Source organism: Peromyscus leucopus, chromosome 2 (assembly GCF_004664715.2).
Source record: "Peromyscus leucopus breed LL Stock chromosome 2, UCI_PerLeu_2.1, whole genome shotgun sequence".
Lineage (NCBI taxonomy): Eukaryota > Metazoa > Chordata > Mammalia > Rodentia > Cricetidae > Peromyscus > Peromyscus leucopus.
Window position 1 is genome coordinate 119722149 of NC_051064.1, and position 15244 is coordinate 119737392.

At 56.2% G+C, this 15244-nt stretch overlaps 1 protein-coding gene across 17 annotated transcripts in view; it reads right to left on the reverse strand.

Moving 5' to 3' along the window:
• Positions 1-15008, reverse strand: part of Ptprf (protein tyrosine phosphatase receptor type F) — an 85271-nt gene extending 70263 nt beyond the window's left edge. For 14 of the 17 annotated variants that reach the window (XM_028893144.2, XM_028893139.2, XM_028893143.2 and 11 more), the window contains exons 1-3: positions 14794-14898; positions 8246-8325; positions 1186-1321 (exon numbers count right to left, since the gene is read on the reverse strand). In XM_028893144.2, coding sequence (XP_028748977.1) covers positions 1186-1276 — 91 coding nt within the window. In that variant the 5' untranslated portion in view covers positions 1277-1321; positions 8246-8325; positions 14794-14898. Of the gene's footprint in view, positions 1-1185; positions 1322-8245; positions 8326-14793 lie in introns of all 17 variants that reach the window. The other 3 variants (XM_028893129.2, XM_028893127.2, XM_028893137.2) reach the window with 2 other exon arrangements.
• Positions 15009-15244: the final 236 nt, after the last annotated feature.

Genomic DNA, 15244 nt, shown 5'->3' on the forward strand with positions numbered 1-15244 from the left:
TGTTACTTCAGCCTGTCCTTGTAGCTCCAAGTTCTCACCCATCAGCCCCAGCCAGGCTTGAGGACCACCCCCATGCCCCTTTCAAAAGTTCTCCACCTGACTTCTCTAGACCCCCGGCCCGCACCACCCTGGCTACTCTCCAGAGGAATGGAAACTCTCTCCCCCATTCTACCCTCCCCAGGGCCCAGCCTCTGAGGACAAAGGGAGGGGTGCTCCGGGGCCACCCCCTTCTATGACTGGCTCCTGAATTATTAATGAGCCATTAAGAGAGAGAGCCCTGGTGGGATAAGGCTCTTGTCTAGAGACCTGGAGGGGATAGAGGGGTCCCTATGGCCTGCTTCCTGAGGCCTGATCCCTGGGGTTGGCCCTGGACTGCCTCTGGGTTTAGGACAGACTGGGAATAGCCCCTTCCCCCCCAGGGGACCTCAGCTCCGACCTTGCCCCTCCCCCAGCCTGCAGATTGGCTAAGCCTGTCCTGTGCTCCGCCTCCCACCAGTAACCAAGCAGTGGTAACCATGGTGACAGGGCGGGCTATGGCCAGTCTTCTAGTGCCAGGCAGGGGGAAGGGCAGCAGCAGGGAAGAGACCAAAGTTCAGAGTTGGACTTGGGTAGGGGACAAATTGTCCCCCAACACACAAACACTCACTTTCATTCCCCACTCCCCCTCTCCTTCCTGCAAGCCAAGTAACAATCTTCCCCATTTTCTAGGGATTGCAGGCCTGGCTCAGGGAAGGCTGTCCTTTGCCTTGAAGGTTCCTAGGAAAAGGGAAGGACCTGGGTAAGTCGGCTTCCAAGCCCTCCCTGGACCCGTGGACACATCTGGTACTCTATTCATGCTCCCTTCTACATGGGGCCTTATGCAGAGATCTGCAATGTGGACAAAGCACATGTCTACCCAATTCACACAGAGATCACATGAACCCCAGACAGGGCTCCCCAAGCCCATAAAACACTTAGATATGTGGTGCTCTGCAGAGCCTAAGGGATACCCAGAGGAGCAGGCACCCCTTAGAAGGGAATCCCCAAGTGGGGATTCAAGTCCTAGGACAGAAGGACTTGAGGGTAGCTATCTGCTCATCCTGTTTCCTTCCCCTAGGACTCGGTCCAGTATTCCATGCTAGAGACCTGCTAGAAGCCAGTCACTTTTCACCCCGGTCCCTCTGGGTGAGGAGGGGTCAGACTTACTGTCGCCATGGGCACCCGCCATCAGACCAAGCATCACGAGTGTAGGCACAAGGGGCACCATCATCCTCCCTGGGGCTGGCTCCAGGCCCATCCAGGGTTCTAACTCCACAGCCAGCCACAGCCCAAGACAATCCACCTGTAAGGGAGAGAAGGGCAGAGCCAGTTAGCTGGGGGCCACTGTGTTCCTGCTACCCGGCCTCACTGCCCATTCAGAGCCGACTTCAACAGTCCCAGGCAGGACTGTGCAATGGTCACCCAAGCTCCTTCACCAGTGCTGAGGGTCAAACCCATCCTATAGGAAGGGATGGCAGAGGGCCCTGGGGTATTCTCTAAACCCCAGGAGGAGGGACACAGGGCTGGCTGGAAACGAGCACCAGGGTGGTCCACTCTGGATACTGAGTTTTCAACTCACACCGTTAAGGGGGTGGGAACAGAGGAACATACACAGGTTGGGAGACAAGAACACACAAAAACAAGACAGACACAGGAACAATAAGCAGCCAGGCGGATTTACACAGTCCAGGGACATCCCAGTCCCTGGAGCATCCTGATACTCTTCCTCGGGAAGCAAGGAGCCAGACCTCAACGTCCTCAGCACAGGCTCCAGAACACAGACTCAGCAGCTGATGGTTCCACGTTGTCAAAGGCTCCCAGCCAAAGCCACAACCCGTCAGGGCTCGCCAGGACTGCTCTCTACAAGTTACAGTTGCCCTGCCTGGCCACCCTCAACCTACCCAATTCCCATGGCACCTTCCTACCCCAACGACAAATGCTAAGGAGGCTTCAGTGGCTGAGATTGGAATGCTAGACTCTTAAGATTCAACATCCATGCTTCCCCCCTCTCCCCTGGTCCCAGGCATGCAAAGCAGATGGGGAGGGCTGTGTTGGAAGCTAGCTGAAGCCTTCAAGAGCCTGCTCACCCTCCTGTCTACATGCCCTTCCCCTCTGCAGCCTCCTGCTGAAGCCTTTCAGTGGCTGGAGATACTTCAGCTCCAGTGGTGGTGTCTCTCTCTCTCTCTCTCTCTCTCTCTCTGGTTTTTCGAGACAGGGTTTCTCTGTGTAGCTTTGCGCCTTTCCTGGAACTCGCTTTGTAGACCAGGCTGGCCTCAAACTCACAGAGATCCGCCTGGCTCTGCCTCCCTAGTGCTGGAATTAAAGGCGTGCGCCACCACCCGGCTCTCTTTTCCATGTTCCTTGCCTGGGGACTTCAGGTGACAGGCAGAGTGCCCATACGGCCACATATAGGGCACTGGCACATGGCCAGGCCTTCACCCATGCTCTGAAAACACCACAGAGTATAATGAGGGGGGGCGACAGTGGACACACCTTGGGGCCCGCCCCACAGTGCTAAGAGAATTTCCAAGTTGAGAGAACAGGTGAACCCAAGGGATGGGGCTCAAACATGGTTCTGCTCCTTCCTGGAACTTGAACCCTGATCTGAACTTAGGACAGTCAAAGATCATGAGGTGAACAAGCAGTCGGTGAGCAAAGGTGGAAAAAGCAGGTGGCACTGTGAAGTGAGGCAGGGGCTGGAGACACGGGGGAGGGGAGAAGTCCCCTGTCCCGGGAGCTTGCCCAAACTGAAGTAAGACGGAAGCAGCGAAAGCAGTAACCTAAAGGACGTGGTGTGGTGTCCAGCACCCCCTCTTCCCGGCTGTGGGTTCCGCTGAGTGATCACAGAGCTGAGGAGGTTCATTCCTCAATGAGGCCACACGCTGCCATGTCAGGGTGAAGGCCCTATCTGGGCTTGTTCCCCACAGCACCGTGGTTATCTGAGTGTGGCTATCAAGACATCAGGTGGTGAACTGCCTGACCAGGTTACCATAGGGACATGGCTCTCAGAGAGGACTCTAGCTTTGGTACAGATACCCAGGGTACAATGCAGGGGTGTGTCGCACCACAGGTCAGACGAGTGGCCTAGGCAGGTCTCGTGGGGGAGACAGCACAAAGTCAGAGAGTTCAACTTCCACGCTCAACCATTTCAGGCACATTCTCCCCACCCCCCAATGCGGACAGCATATGGACATAATCTTCAGGACAAGTACCACAGGGGCACATCTCCCCGGTATGGACATAAAGGCAGAAACAGGATAGATGTTACAAGGTACAAAAATGCACAGCACAGTCATCATGGGACAGAACTCCCCAGTACAATTACAGAGCCTTAATCCTCTGTAGCTGCCTTGGTACAGCAATCACAGCATGGTGACTCCCAGGGGCAGACATGGAAACAGTGTCTGGTCCAGACATCATGTGGGTGGACACAGAGGGTACAGACATCTGTGGTATCAGCTGCCTGACAAGGACATCACGGGGATAAGACTCCCCAGTGCACTGCCTTGGAGGTGTAACTCTCACAGACGGGGGGTAGGGGTGTCACTATTAAATAAAGGGTAACGAGGTGCCACTCAATAAATAAAGCCATCATAGCACCTCACTCCCAGAACAGGTAAGTGAAATTCTGGCCTCTGAACCCAATCCCTAGTGTAGCAAAGGCCAGTGGCTCTCGGGGATTCAAGACCCCCTGAGTATGTAGGCAGAGTGCTCAGAACACTTTGTTCAGGTCCACAGTGTAGGAAGGAGGCAGAGCACTGAAAAAGGGCTGGGGAGACGGCGCAGAGCTCAGGGCACTGGCTGCCAGAGGACCTGCATTTGATTCCCAGCACCCACACGGCAGCTCACCACTGTGTACAACTACAGTTCCAGAGCATCCAATGCCCTCCTCTGGCCTCTGTGGGTACCAGGCACACACATGGTTTACAGACATTCACGCAGGCAAAACACTCATACACAGAAAAATGTTAAAACCTTTTTCTAAGTTGAAAATAGAGATATTCCCTCCCAAGAGAGTTGCTCCCAGTGATCCCTAGACACAGGGATACAGACAACTAGAAACACCAGGAGACCTCAGGGACATACATAAACATGGGCAAGCTCAGGAACTGCTCTGGCAACCAGTCTTCCAAGCCAGGGCCTCTCCCTCTCAGCAGCGCCTGGTGTGAGCAAGTTGCTCCCACCCCTGGACTCTGGGCACAGCGCCTGCCCCTGGTGTCAGGCAGTCCAGGCGGCTCCCAGATCCAGGGCCGCCTCCCTCATCAGAAGAGAGGTGAGCAGCCGTGAGTCTCAGGCCTGGGCTTGAGTCTAGATGCTGGTCCTGCCCACACCCTGATCTCCACGTCCCCTACAGAACAAGTTTGCCTTGCTGGACAGCCATGGGCCTTGAGAACCCACCCAATATGGCAGTTCTTAGAACAGACACCCACTCCACCAACATGGATGGGTGAGTGTGAGCCTCGGACAATTCAGATAAAATCAAGGCCCAAACACTTGGGTTCTCAAGCTCATCTCTGAATTGCACTGTGGGCCATTGCTTCTACCAAACTGACATACTTGGGCAGGAAAACAATTACGTGGCATATGATATTATAGGATATAATTGACTGTAATTTTTCTACATTCAGAATGGCTTTGATATATCTTTTTTCACTGCCACACCACTGTAAAGCTGCCAACTGCCCTTTCTTAGGAAGAAATGTCCTTTATTCTCAAGTTTTGTCCTTGGTGCTAAAATGTCCTTTCTTGTATGAAGTGATGGGGACAGCAGATAGTAGTGTTTTTTTTTTTTGTTTTTGTTTTTTTTTCTTAATAATGTCCTTACTTGGCAAAATAAAAAAACTGCTAACCCCCTGTCTGGCCCGAAGCACTTTTGGAAACTGAACTGATGTGAAACCGAAGAGCCTGGGAACCCCTGCTCTGAGAAAGAAGGGATCATCGGGCACAACATCAAGCCGCAGGACTCATGTATGTGTATCATGGAAAATGCATGTCATCTCCATGAGGTCCACTCTAACCACCCCTGCCAGGGCCAGAGGGCTCCCAAGAGACCATGAGACGCCAGGACTGAGGGGTTCCCGGATGGAAAACAGCTGGGATCATTCTCAAGCCCCCCTCATGAATATACAAACGCAGATTGATTTGTTTCCCGTGGGCATGAGTTATTATTCACAAATATTAATTAGTCTCCAAATACCACCTGTTCCTCTAGCCCTTCCCCACTGCTCCTCTTCAGGCCAGGACCCTGGCTCCCAGGAGACTGGAGACCAGACATGGACATGGACAGAAGAAGGGGCATCCAGGGTCCCAGGGTGTGCTCAGCCAAGGCGAGGCCAAGGCTTAAGCAACAAGATGCATGCTGGGCAGGCAGGGAGAGCCAAGAGCTGTTCATCTTTGAACCTGTGGCGGCAGCTAACCGAGCCCCTTTGTCATGTCCTGGACAGTTCACCGCGTGGTACTGCAGCAGCGGCCGCGGAGGCGGAAACGGGCCCTGTCACACTTGGGAAGGGAAAACCAACATGTTTCCAACTCTCACCAAACCGACCACTGGGTTAGGACGGGAATAAATCACAGCCTCGGCCTCGACCCCGGCCCAGAGGATCTGGCTGGCAGGAAGGAGCCTGAGACTGCCTTACCTCCTCCAGCCGGGCGGCCAGAGTCTGTGTGAACAGCCAGGAACAACATTCCCTCCCACTCTAGAACTGGGGATCCTCTAACTACACTGAGGCCCCTTTTATATCTCTCAGCTTCTGGCTCTCTGGGGAGTCAAAGGAGAAACCAGGGGTGTCAAAACCTCTAGGAATGGAAGCCAAGGACCTAACAGGGGCCGAGTTAAGAAACAAAAACAAAACTAAACAGAAATCAAAACAAGCCAGCATGGGCTCTGTAAAGTCCTAGGCCTTTTCCGGGGGGGGGGGGGGGACGGGGGACGGGGGACGGGGGACGGGGGACGGGGTCCCTCGCATTGATGTGCACCAACCCTGCTGCCTTGGGGCCTCTGTACCCAGTATTTTCTCTACTGCAAACGATGCCCTTCCTTCTCTTGTCCCACTCACTCCACTTCAGAACTGGGTTCAAGGGATCCACTAATATAAACTTTTCCCCAAATGGCTCTCCCTAGGTTCCCAGGTTGTACAGTTTAGTAAAATCACAAGAGGTGACACAAACCAGTGGTTCTCAATCCAGGGTGACCCTGCCCTGCCACAGGACATGAGGTAATGTCTGGAGACATGTTTGATTGTTAGGACTGGGGATGGAGGTAGGTGTTACTAGCATCCAATGGGAAGAAACCTGGGATGCTGTGAGACATCTTACAACATCAGTTCAGCCCCATGAAAAAAGGATCACCTTGTCTAAAAAGTTTATAGTACCAAGACTGAGAAACCCTGGCAGAGGTGGCAAGCTATACAGCCGACAGCCTGACCGAGCCCCAGCCCCAGGACCCAGTCCCCCTTGGAACTGGTCACACCTTCAACCACAGGCAGTTCCTGACGTTCTATCAGTACCTTCTTGGTCTTTAGAATCTCAAGGCATCTTCTTCTCCCCCCTCAAATCAGTTCAGCCTCTAGAAGCAGGGGGCCCTGGACATCCCATCTCCACCCTTCAGATGCCATTCACATGGGCTCTCACCAGAGCACAAGAGCTCCTTTTTTAGGGCCTCTTCTGGCAAGACTGGGTTTATAGGCAAATCAGACCCTCACCGAAGGATGAACACAAGGATGCTTAACATCCCTATACACATTCTCCCCACATGACCCCTCCACATGATCCCACTGCCCACCTCACCGAGTGTGACTGCTCACAGCGTCCTCACTCCTCTCCATCCAGGCCAGACCCATTTCTTGTTTTCAATTTGTTATAATTGTATGTGTGGTTGCATGGAGGTCAGAGGACACCTTTGTGGAGTCAATTCTCTGCTTCCACTTTTACCACTGGGTTCTGGGAATCGAACTCAGGTTGTCAGGAATCAAGCACATTTACCTGCTGAGCCACCTCGCTGGCTTCAGATCAATCTTTGTCATGGCCTCTTTGTTTAACCATCTATCTAGAACTGTTCGGGGAACAGGGTGATGGCCATGAGGCGTGTGGGTCTTGTCTTCAGGAAGCTTACAGAGAAAGCCCACAAGCTCGGGGACAACCTGTCATCCAGGCCAGCAAATCCTTGAAGTCTCTTTACTCATTCCAAACCTCCATCTTGCCAGGAAGTTTCACCTTCCCCCTCTTCCATCCCAACTACCTCTCATCCCCTCCGCGGGCTTCCTGCCTTTGGTCCCTCCCTTCCAATCCGTCCTGTACACAAGCCAATGATCCCTTCAGCTCACAGAAGTGCAGATCTGGGGGCTGGAAGACAGGGTTCAGCAGTTAAGAATGCCTACTGCTCTTGCTAGGGACCCAGGTTCAGTTCTCAAAACACACAAGGAGGCTCACAGCAATCTGTATGGGATCCAACCCTCTCTTCTGCCTCCAGAAGCGCCAGGCGTACACGTGGTGTACACACGTACATGGGAGGCAGACACTCATACACATAACACAAAAATAAATAATCCTTTTTCAAAACAAAAAATCCAATCATGCCCACCGTGTGCGCTGTCTGCTCTTCTGGCTGAATGGGAGGCACTAGCCAGTGTTCTGTGAATGAAGGGACAGCTGGATGAATGAACGGATGCTGTCGGCTTGAGAACCTTCCGGGCTTCTGAAGCACCCTTGGAGGAAGTCTCCAGCCTTCAGTCTCTCATCCCAGCCCACCATGTAGACTCCTAACTAACTCCTGGTCTTTTTCTCTACAACCCCAGCCCACACCCCGAGTACCCTGCCCTTCTACAGCATCTTCGGTTGACCGGCAGTCTTGTTTCCCTACAGAAACCCGACAAGTGGAGAAGCAGACAGACCCTGGTGCCACCCAGAAGCCTATGTCACACCCACAGCAGCTGGTGGGCTGTGTATCATTCCCCACTCACCTCCGTCCTCCACGCCAGCCAGACACCTCCCCTTCTCGCGTCCCACATTCAATCCTTCACTATGGTCTATCTACTCCACCTGCTTAAGTAACACTCAAATCCCTTCTCTGCTTCCCTTGTCCAGGCCTCACCCATCGCTCAACCACATGTACATTGGATATCCCCTCCACAACTTACAGCATGAAAATCCAAACCATTCCGCCTGGCCCACAGCTCCCCCACCCCCCTACCGCAACCGTGCACCTGGCCACACGTTGGGGCACACTCACCGGGTCTCGGCTTGCTTCTATCAGTCACTCTTGCTGGACAGTCAGCACTGAGGGCAAGGCACCAGGGCCTCCGCTCCTTCCTGGACAGAGAGGAAAAGACGAGACAACGTCAAGACTGCCATCAAAGCAGAGTATACACTGACACAGACAGACTTGAAACACACTATTTATGCAGGGAAAAGAAAAGCAGGTTATGGACCTGTCGGTGTCGGATGATCCCCACTGAGTACAAATATCCATCTGGTTACTTTACTGCATTTGCCTGATGCTCCCTAAGCACCTACTATGTGCCTGCCCATCTGTCTACGTCCCTATGCCCATGAGCAACACAGGCCAAGTCTCCAACCATGGCCACAGAATCTGGGTCTGAATCCCACAGTGACCCTGGAGCAGAGCACTCACCCACCCTAGCTCTGGGGCCCCACCTGCCCAGGTTCTCCCCTCACTAGGCAGCCACAAGCACACTCTCTTCCAATCTTCATGTGTGCCCTACTTCCTCCTGCCTCCCAGCCCTGCCCGTGATGTGTGCCACCGCCTAAAATGGGCTACCTGTATGCTTCTGACCAGTTACCACTCAGATTTCAGATCCAACAGCACTTCTCAAGTAAGCTTACCATGACATCACCAACTACATGCCTGGACTTTGCCTCAAAGCAGTGACCACAAACGTATTCATTTACTTACATGACTCCGAGTCACTAAAATAAGCTCAGTAAACACACGGGGCACACCTGCCTGCCTCAACTCACTATCCCCAGGGCCCAGTAGGAACCCAGCACACAGTAGGTGCTCAGTCAACCCACGGTGAGAATATGAGCTCCCAGAAAACAGCCCAGCCAGGACACGCCCCAGCACATACACCAGCCTCCCAAGTCACTTCAGGAGCAATATTTATTTTTGACTTTCTGCTTCTCTATAATTTTTAAAATGAAGGTGTGCCCCTGGATGCCTCCTCCGCTGGCACACACACAGCGTCAGAGCCCTGTGCCTTCCTTCTAAAACCATTACTGTGCTCTCACCAGCATGGGCCTGGTCCTGGTGGGGGGTAGGGCTTAGCCACGCCCACGTCACCTCATCACCAGCTCAGCTACTCTGCTGATGCCCACTTGAAGCACGCTAGAGCCCACTTAGGGCCCCTTCTGGGCTTCCCCCAGCCCCCACAGCAGCGTTCATCCCACAGTCCTGCCACTGTGGCTCTTCCCTGAACAGGAAACTGTGAGGGGAGATGGGAACATCCTCACTCACCATCCACAGACTAACCTCCACACCAGGGAATCGTCCTTACTTGAACCGTTTTTAGATTTACTTGATGTGTATGAGTGGTTTGCCTGTATGTATGTATGTATGTATGTATGTATGTATGTATGTGCACCATCTGTGTGCATGTATGGTGCCCAAATTCAGAAGAGGGCACCAGACTCCTGGAACTGGAGTTATAGATGGTATGAGCCACCATGTGGGTGCTGGGAACCAAACCCAGGGCACCTGCAAGAGCAGCCAGTGCTCTTAACTGCTGAGCCACCTCTCCAGCCCTTTGTCCTTACTTTAGACAAGTCATCTTTGGAAAGTTAGGGAGTCTTCTTAGGTAAAAAGTCACTGACTCACTCAAGGCCTCACCAGACCCACCCACCCCCAGCCAGATCAGAACCCAAGGCCCTGGGCCGCAGGATGCCAGTATGGGCTCCTACCCCCAGCACGGCATTTCTCCACAACATTCCCAGTGGCGGCTGCTGCTGCTTCTGCAGCAGCCTGCCAAGCGGGTCTGGCCAGAGAAACCAGCTTCCCTGTTGCAAACTCAAAGGCCCGTTTGTCTGGAGATGCCCGCCCAGCCTCACAATGCTCCACGCAGGGCTGCTAGCTCCACCGTTGAGCAGGAACCCAGGCAGAGGGGTAGTGTTCGAAAGCAACGGTGTCGCACCCAAGGCCACACCAGCAGCACTGGGTCTCCTGCCTGAGGACTGGGACAGGCCCTACCTAAAGAAGAATCCATATCTGAAGAAAAGGCACACGCCCAAAATGGCCATGAAGTAGTCTTAGAAACACCGGACCCTGAGGCTGCCAAGACAGCACACACACACACACCCTGCCAAGGAACACAGAACAGTCCAAGATAGTATTCTAGAACAGTACTCTGGACCACACTAGTCCAGGTTCAAAGAGCCCCAACACTGACGATCAAGTCACCTCCAGGTCAGCCCCCAGCAGCCCCCAGCAACACTCCAGACCCACAAGGGGACAGACCTAGAACAGTCGAGATGGCCAGCTACCCAGAGAACAAACTGGCGTTGACATCTGGACGGTAGACCGGACAGCTGCTCAGCCGGAGCCTAACTGGATAGGATTTCAGTGAGGATTCACACTGGGTACAACACCCAGAAAGGTCCCAGGCCAGGCTTGGTTAACAGTCATGACCAAGATCACGTAGAAGGCCCTTGCACCAACCTGGCCCCTGTAGTGCTCTGCGTCACCTGCCAGGCTGAAGCCCGGCCCACCAGTGGGACCAGGAGGAGCAAGCAGAAACCCAGGGCACAGACACAGACCGAAGCGACCTCCGGGCAGCCCTGGGGCTGCACCACAAACGTCCCCAGCAGCGGCGGATAACACACAGCCAAGGAAACAAACTTGGGAGTTCTCAGACCCAGAGCCCCAGTGCACCCAGACTTGGTGCCTCTGGACCTTGGAGGCAAAGACAGAGCAAAGAATCTTGGGAGGAAGCGAGGCACTCCACCACAGAGGCTGCCCCTTCTCAGGACCCCCTTCTCTCCACACCAAGAGCTCTCTCCTCCAGGGCGCCACCTCCAGCCTTCTCACACCAACCTGCACCCTGAAGGTCAAATACACTGGAGCAACACACTTCCCGGTGAAGATGAGGCTGGGGGACCAGGTGGCTGCCCCCGCCTGGCTGAGCGCCCCACCTGTAAAGGCCCAGCTCAGAGCAGCGGCTGCCGTGGGTACCTCTGCCTGGACAGTGTGTGTTTCCAAAGACAACTCTGGGATCTGGTGATTCTGAGGGAGGGGTGTATTTTCGTCTTTTACGGATGACCGTAAAACAAGTGCCACCACTGAGGGACAATACAAGACGTGAGGCCCTGTCCCAAACGCTTCCTGTTCCTCTTGAGTCCCCCTGACAGCCCGGTGAGGCATGGTGTTTTAGCATACCCATTTAAGAAATGAGGTCCAGAGGTGGTGAGCAAACTGTTCAAGGTCAACTCAAACTCCAGTTCACAAAGTCAGCTCTTGGCTTCTGCTGACAGCTGTCTGCCCTGAGAGAACATCGCTCCTCGCTCCCGAGTAACTCCTGGTGTCCATGACTTAGACAGTCACTTCATACCAAACCGCTTCACCAAAACCCAAGGGCCTCACAGACAACCCATGGGGCCTGGGCTCAACACTTACCTGGCCTGGCCTTTCCTCCCCAGGTCCCTAGCTCAGGACTTCCTCACTCCACGCCCCACAAGCCACCCTGTCCTGTCAACAAATGTGCATTCTCCCTGGTCCTGCCCCCTAAGCTGCCTTCCCCTCACCTGACACTCTGCACACAGCAGCCTCCTTGCTGGGAATCCTGTCTCCACCCAGAACTTTCCATAGCCCAGAACCATCTTCTAGTGAAGAAATCTGTAGTACGACCCACGTCTCCACCCAAACTTTAAGCCATGGGTGTCTCTCCCGGATACCTCACAGAACATCCAAGGCTCTGTGAACTGACGTGTCCCCGAACAGGCCACAGGTGATAACATCTCTCAATCTTTACGCTCGCTGTTTAAATTCTTTGAGTAAACTAATTAATTCTGCAGTGCTGGGAACTGAATCCAGGGCCTTCAGCATGCTCGGGAGGGCTCTCCCGCGGCATCGGTTCCAGTGCGGCCCGTCTTAAGTTTTTCCCTTCATCTGCAGCAGACTTTCTCTTTCCCAACAGGCAAACTCCTACTGACCCGTCTAAACCCACTTCAGAGAGCCCTTTCTTAGTCTCTTCTGAGAATCATCTCACCCTGAACCTGCAACTCTCCCGTCTCACACGGACTCCTCCAATCTTCTAACCTCAGCCTGGAATGGCAGTTACTCTCGACGGCTAATGCTCCCAACTCAGCAGCTGCTAAGAGACAAGCTTCCTTTTCCACACGGTTGTTAGTCCCACAGGAAGCCAGACCGCCATGCCGAAAGTGCCTAGCCCTGTGCCTGGCACACGGTCAGCAATCGATAATGGGTTCCTGAATCGCTTTTGCATTCCCACGAGGTGACTGCCACTGCTGACCTGCAGGGCCATGCAGTCCTCTGGGCTCCTCTCAGCAGCCCTGGGGCCCCATCTACACTTGACTACCAGCCCCATTCTACAGGGAACTGGAGCTGAGACCACCACCCCCAAAGAGGCCTCCTTGCTGTACAAGCCGGAGCACAGAAGTTGTCTAGGTCTGGGGGCTACCTCCCCACCGAGGACCTCGAACTGACTCCCAGTACAGGCGGCCCGGAAGAAGCATAGGGAAAACACAAAACTGCAGGACAGTATCTTGCTGCACAACAACACGATACACAAGAGTTTTCAGCCAGTCTACCCTTGCTGCAGCCCTCCCGGCCTCCCCAAAAACTGCTCCCCCAGCACCCACAACTATGGAAAGGAACTCTTCCCATAGCCCTGAACAGGGGAGACTGGACAGAGGGGAGGGGGAGGGGGTCGGCAGCTGCAGGAGGAAGGGAAGCGAGAATCCCATTAAAATTGTCCTCATTAAAAAAGAGGAACACTGCAACTCAAAGAACACAAAACCGTGAAGACGCTGAACTAGAACATGCAAGGAAGTCATGTGCGCAAGAAGGGACTGAGTGTGCAGGTGCACAGGTGTGCTGCTGTGAGTGTGCAAGTGCCGCAGGTCTCTGCACGAAGGTGAAGTGCACCGGAAGAACGGAGGGTGGGCCCAGACTGGGAATGAAGGCCGGGTGTGTGGCCTAAGCCCTGGCTGCGAATGAAGGGTTGTTCTGGAGTCCATGAAGCCCTAGGCAGATGCACACAATCAGTAAGAAGAGGGATTTTCACACTCCCTGAAGCAAGAGTTAATAAGGAGCCAAAGAGAATCCCTCCGATTTCCTGTCAGACCTCTCCTCTGGATCCTCTCCGATTCCACACTGGGTCCTTCATCCAGAAACTGCCATTCCACCGCAAAACACTTCCCTGCATTCCCAGGCCACAGCCAGTACCAGGTCACTCAGGATGCCACTCTGGGCCCTTCAGAAGCAGAAGTGGAGCCTTCCTCAACAACCCTAGGTCATCCAGCATCCCCCAAGCCCTGCCTGGCTGCTCCCAGGGTGGTCCTCCCTCCCATTCCACAGCTGGGGGCGGCAGGTAGGGTCCCACCCCACGGGCTCCAACTCAGGGGCCCTGCAGAGGGAGGGGGTGAAATGGGGAGAAGGGCTAGCCCCTCCCCCTCCCGGGGTAGAAGAACCAGAGGGGCCGCATTCCAGAGAAGTGGGGGAGGGGGGCTGACGGGGGGGGGGGGTCAGAGACACCTAGCAGAGAGACAACCAAGGAACTACAGAGACATGGAGGCACAGAGACCCGGGGAGAGGGAACAGGGAGACCCGGGGAGAGGGAACACCAAGACCCGGGGAGAGGGAACACCGAGACCTGGGGAGAGAGGACAGGGAGACCCGGGGAGAGGGTACACGGAAACCTGGGGAGAGGGAATACAGAGACCTGGGGAGAGAGGACAGGGAGACCCGGGGAGAAGAACCCCATACTCGGGGAGAGAACACGGAGCCTGGGAGGCAAGAGGGACCCACAGCTGGCCACGCTGGGACCGCAGGGACTGAGACCTGGAGGCAGTGAGCGAGCCAGGGAGACAAGAGACACCTAGGGAAATTGAGAAAGGCGCCGAGGCGAAGACGCGGGCGCAGAGACTGGGGACCGGGCACGCCCGAACGGGACGGGACCGGGCGGGACGCCGGGAGGCGACTGAGTGAACTTTCGGAGCGGGTCCGAGCGCACCCGTCCTCCCGGGACGAGTGGCTCCGGGGCCTCGAGGGCGCCGCTCGGGGTGGGGGTTGGGACCGCCCTCCCTGTCCCTCCCCAGCCCGCGCTCCGCACGGAGGAGACCAGGGAAGGTGGCGCGCGCGGGGGGGGGGGGGTACGGGACTCCCAACTCGCGCCCCGCGCATCCCGGGGCCGCACGTGCGCCCGGTCGCCCGCGAGACCCGGCGTCGGCTGCGGCTCTTCCGCCGGCGGGGAGGGGGCGCCGTGGGACGGGGAGGCGGCCTGGACCCGCCCGGGGCCGGCGGGGGAGGCTGGAGGCCGCCCCCGGAGCGCGACCGCGGCGGGTGGGTGGGGGGGACCCGGCGCCCACCGGCGCGGGGAAACTTTGCACCGGGGGCGCGGGCTGCGGCTCAGGTGCGGCGGGGGCTCGGCCGAGATCGCGGGCGCGGCAGGTGGGGGCGCGGCCCAGCCTCCGGGCGCCCCCGGGCCCGCCCCCGGCTCCGCTCCACGGACGCGGGGGCAGGGCGGGGACGGCGCGGAAGGGCCGAGCACCGAGGGGCCCGAAGAGGGGCTGGGGGGGGTCACTCACCGCCTCTCCGGGGGCCGTCGGTCTGCATGTCCCCCCTCGAGCCGCCGAGGCCGCCGCTTCCAGTCCGCCGCTGCCGCCGTCGCCCGCTCCCGCCACCGCCACCGCCGCCCGAGCCCGAGCCCGAGCCGGAGCTGGAGCCGGAGCCGCCGCCTCTGCCGCCGCCGCCGCCGCCACCGCTCCCGCCGCTCCCGCGCCAGCTCCAGCCGCGCGCGCCCGCCCGCCCGCGCCCGCGTCCCTGCCCTGCCGTGCGCGTCCCCGGCGCCGCCCCTCCCCTCGTGCACTCTCGCTCGTAGAGGAGTGAAGCCGTAGGCCCAACGAGGCTGCAGACCAACCCCAAGTCTAAACCGACTGCAACGCCAGGATCGAGCTTAAACCTCAGGCATGAACGTGGATGGACCCAAACTCCGACAACCAAGTCCAGTCCCTCCCAAATCCTCACCGGAACCTAATA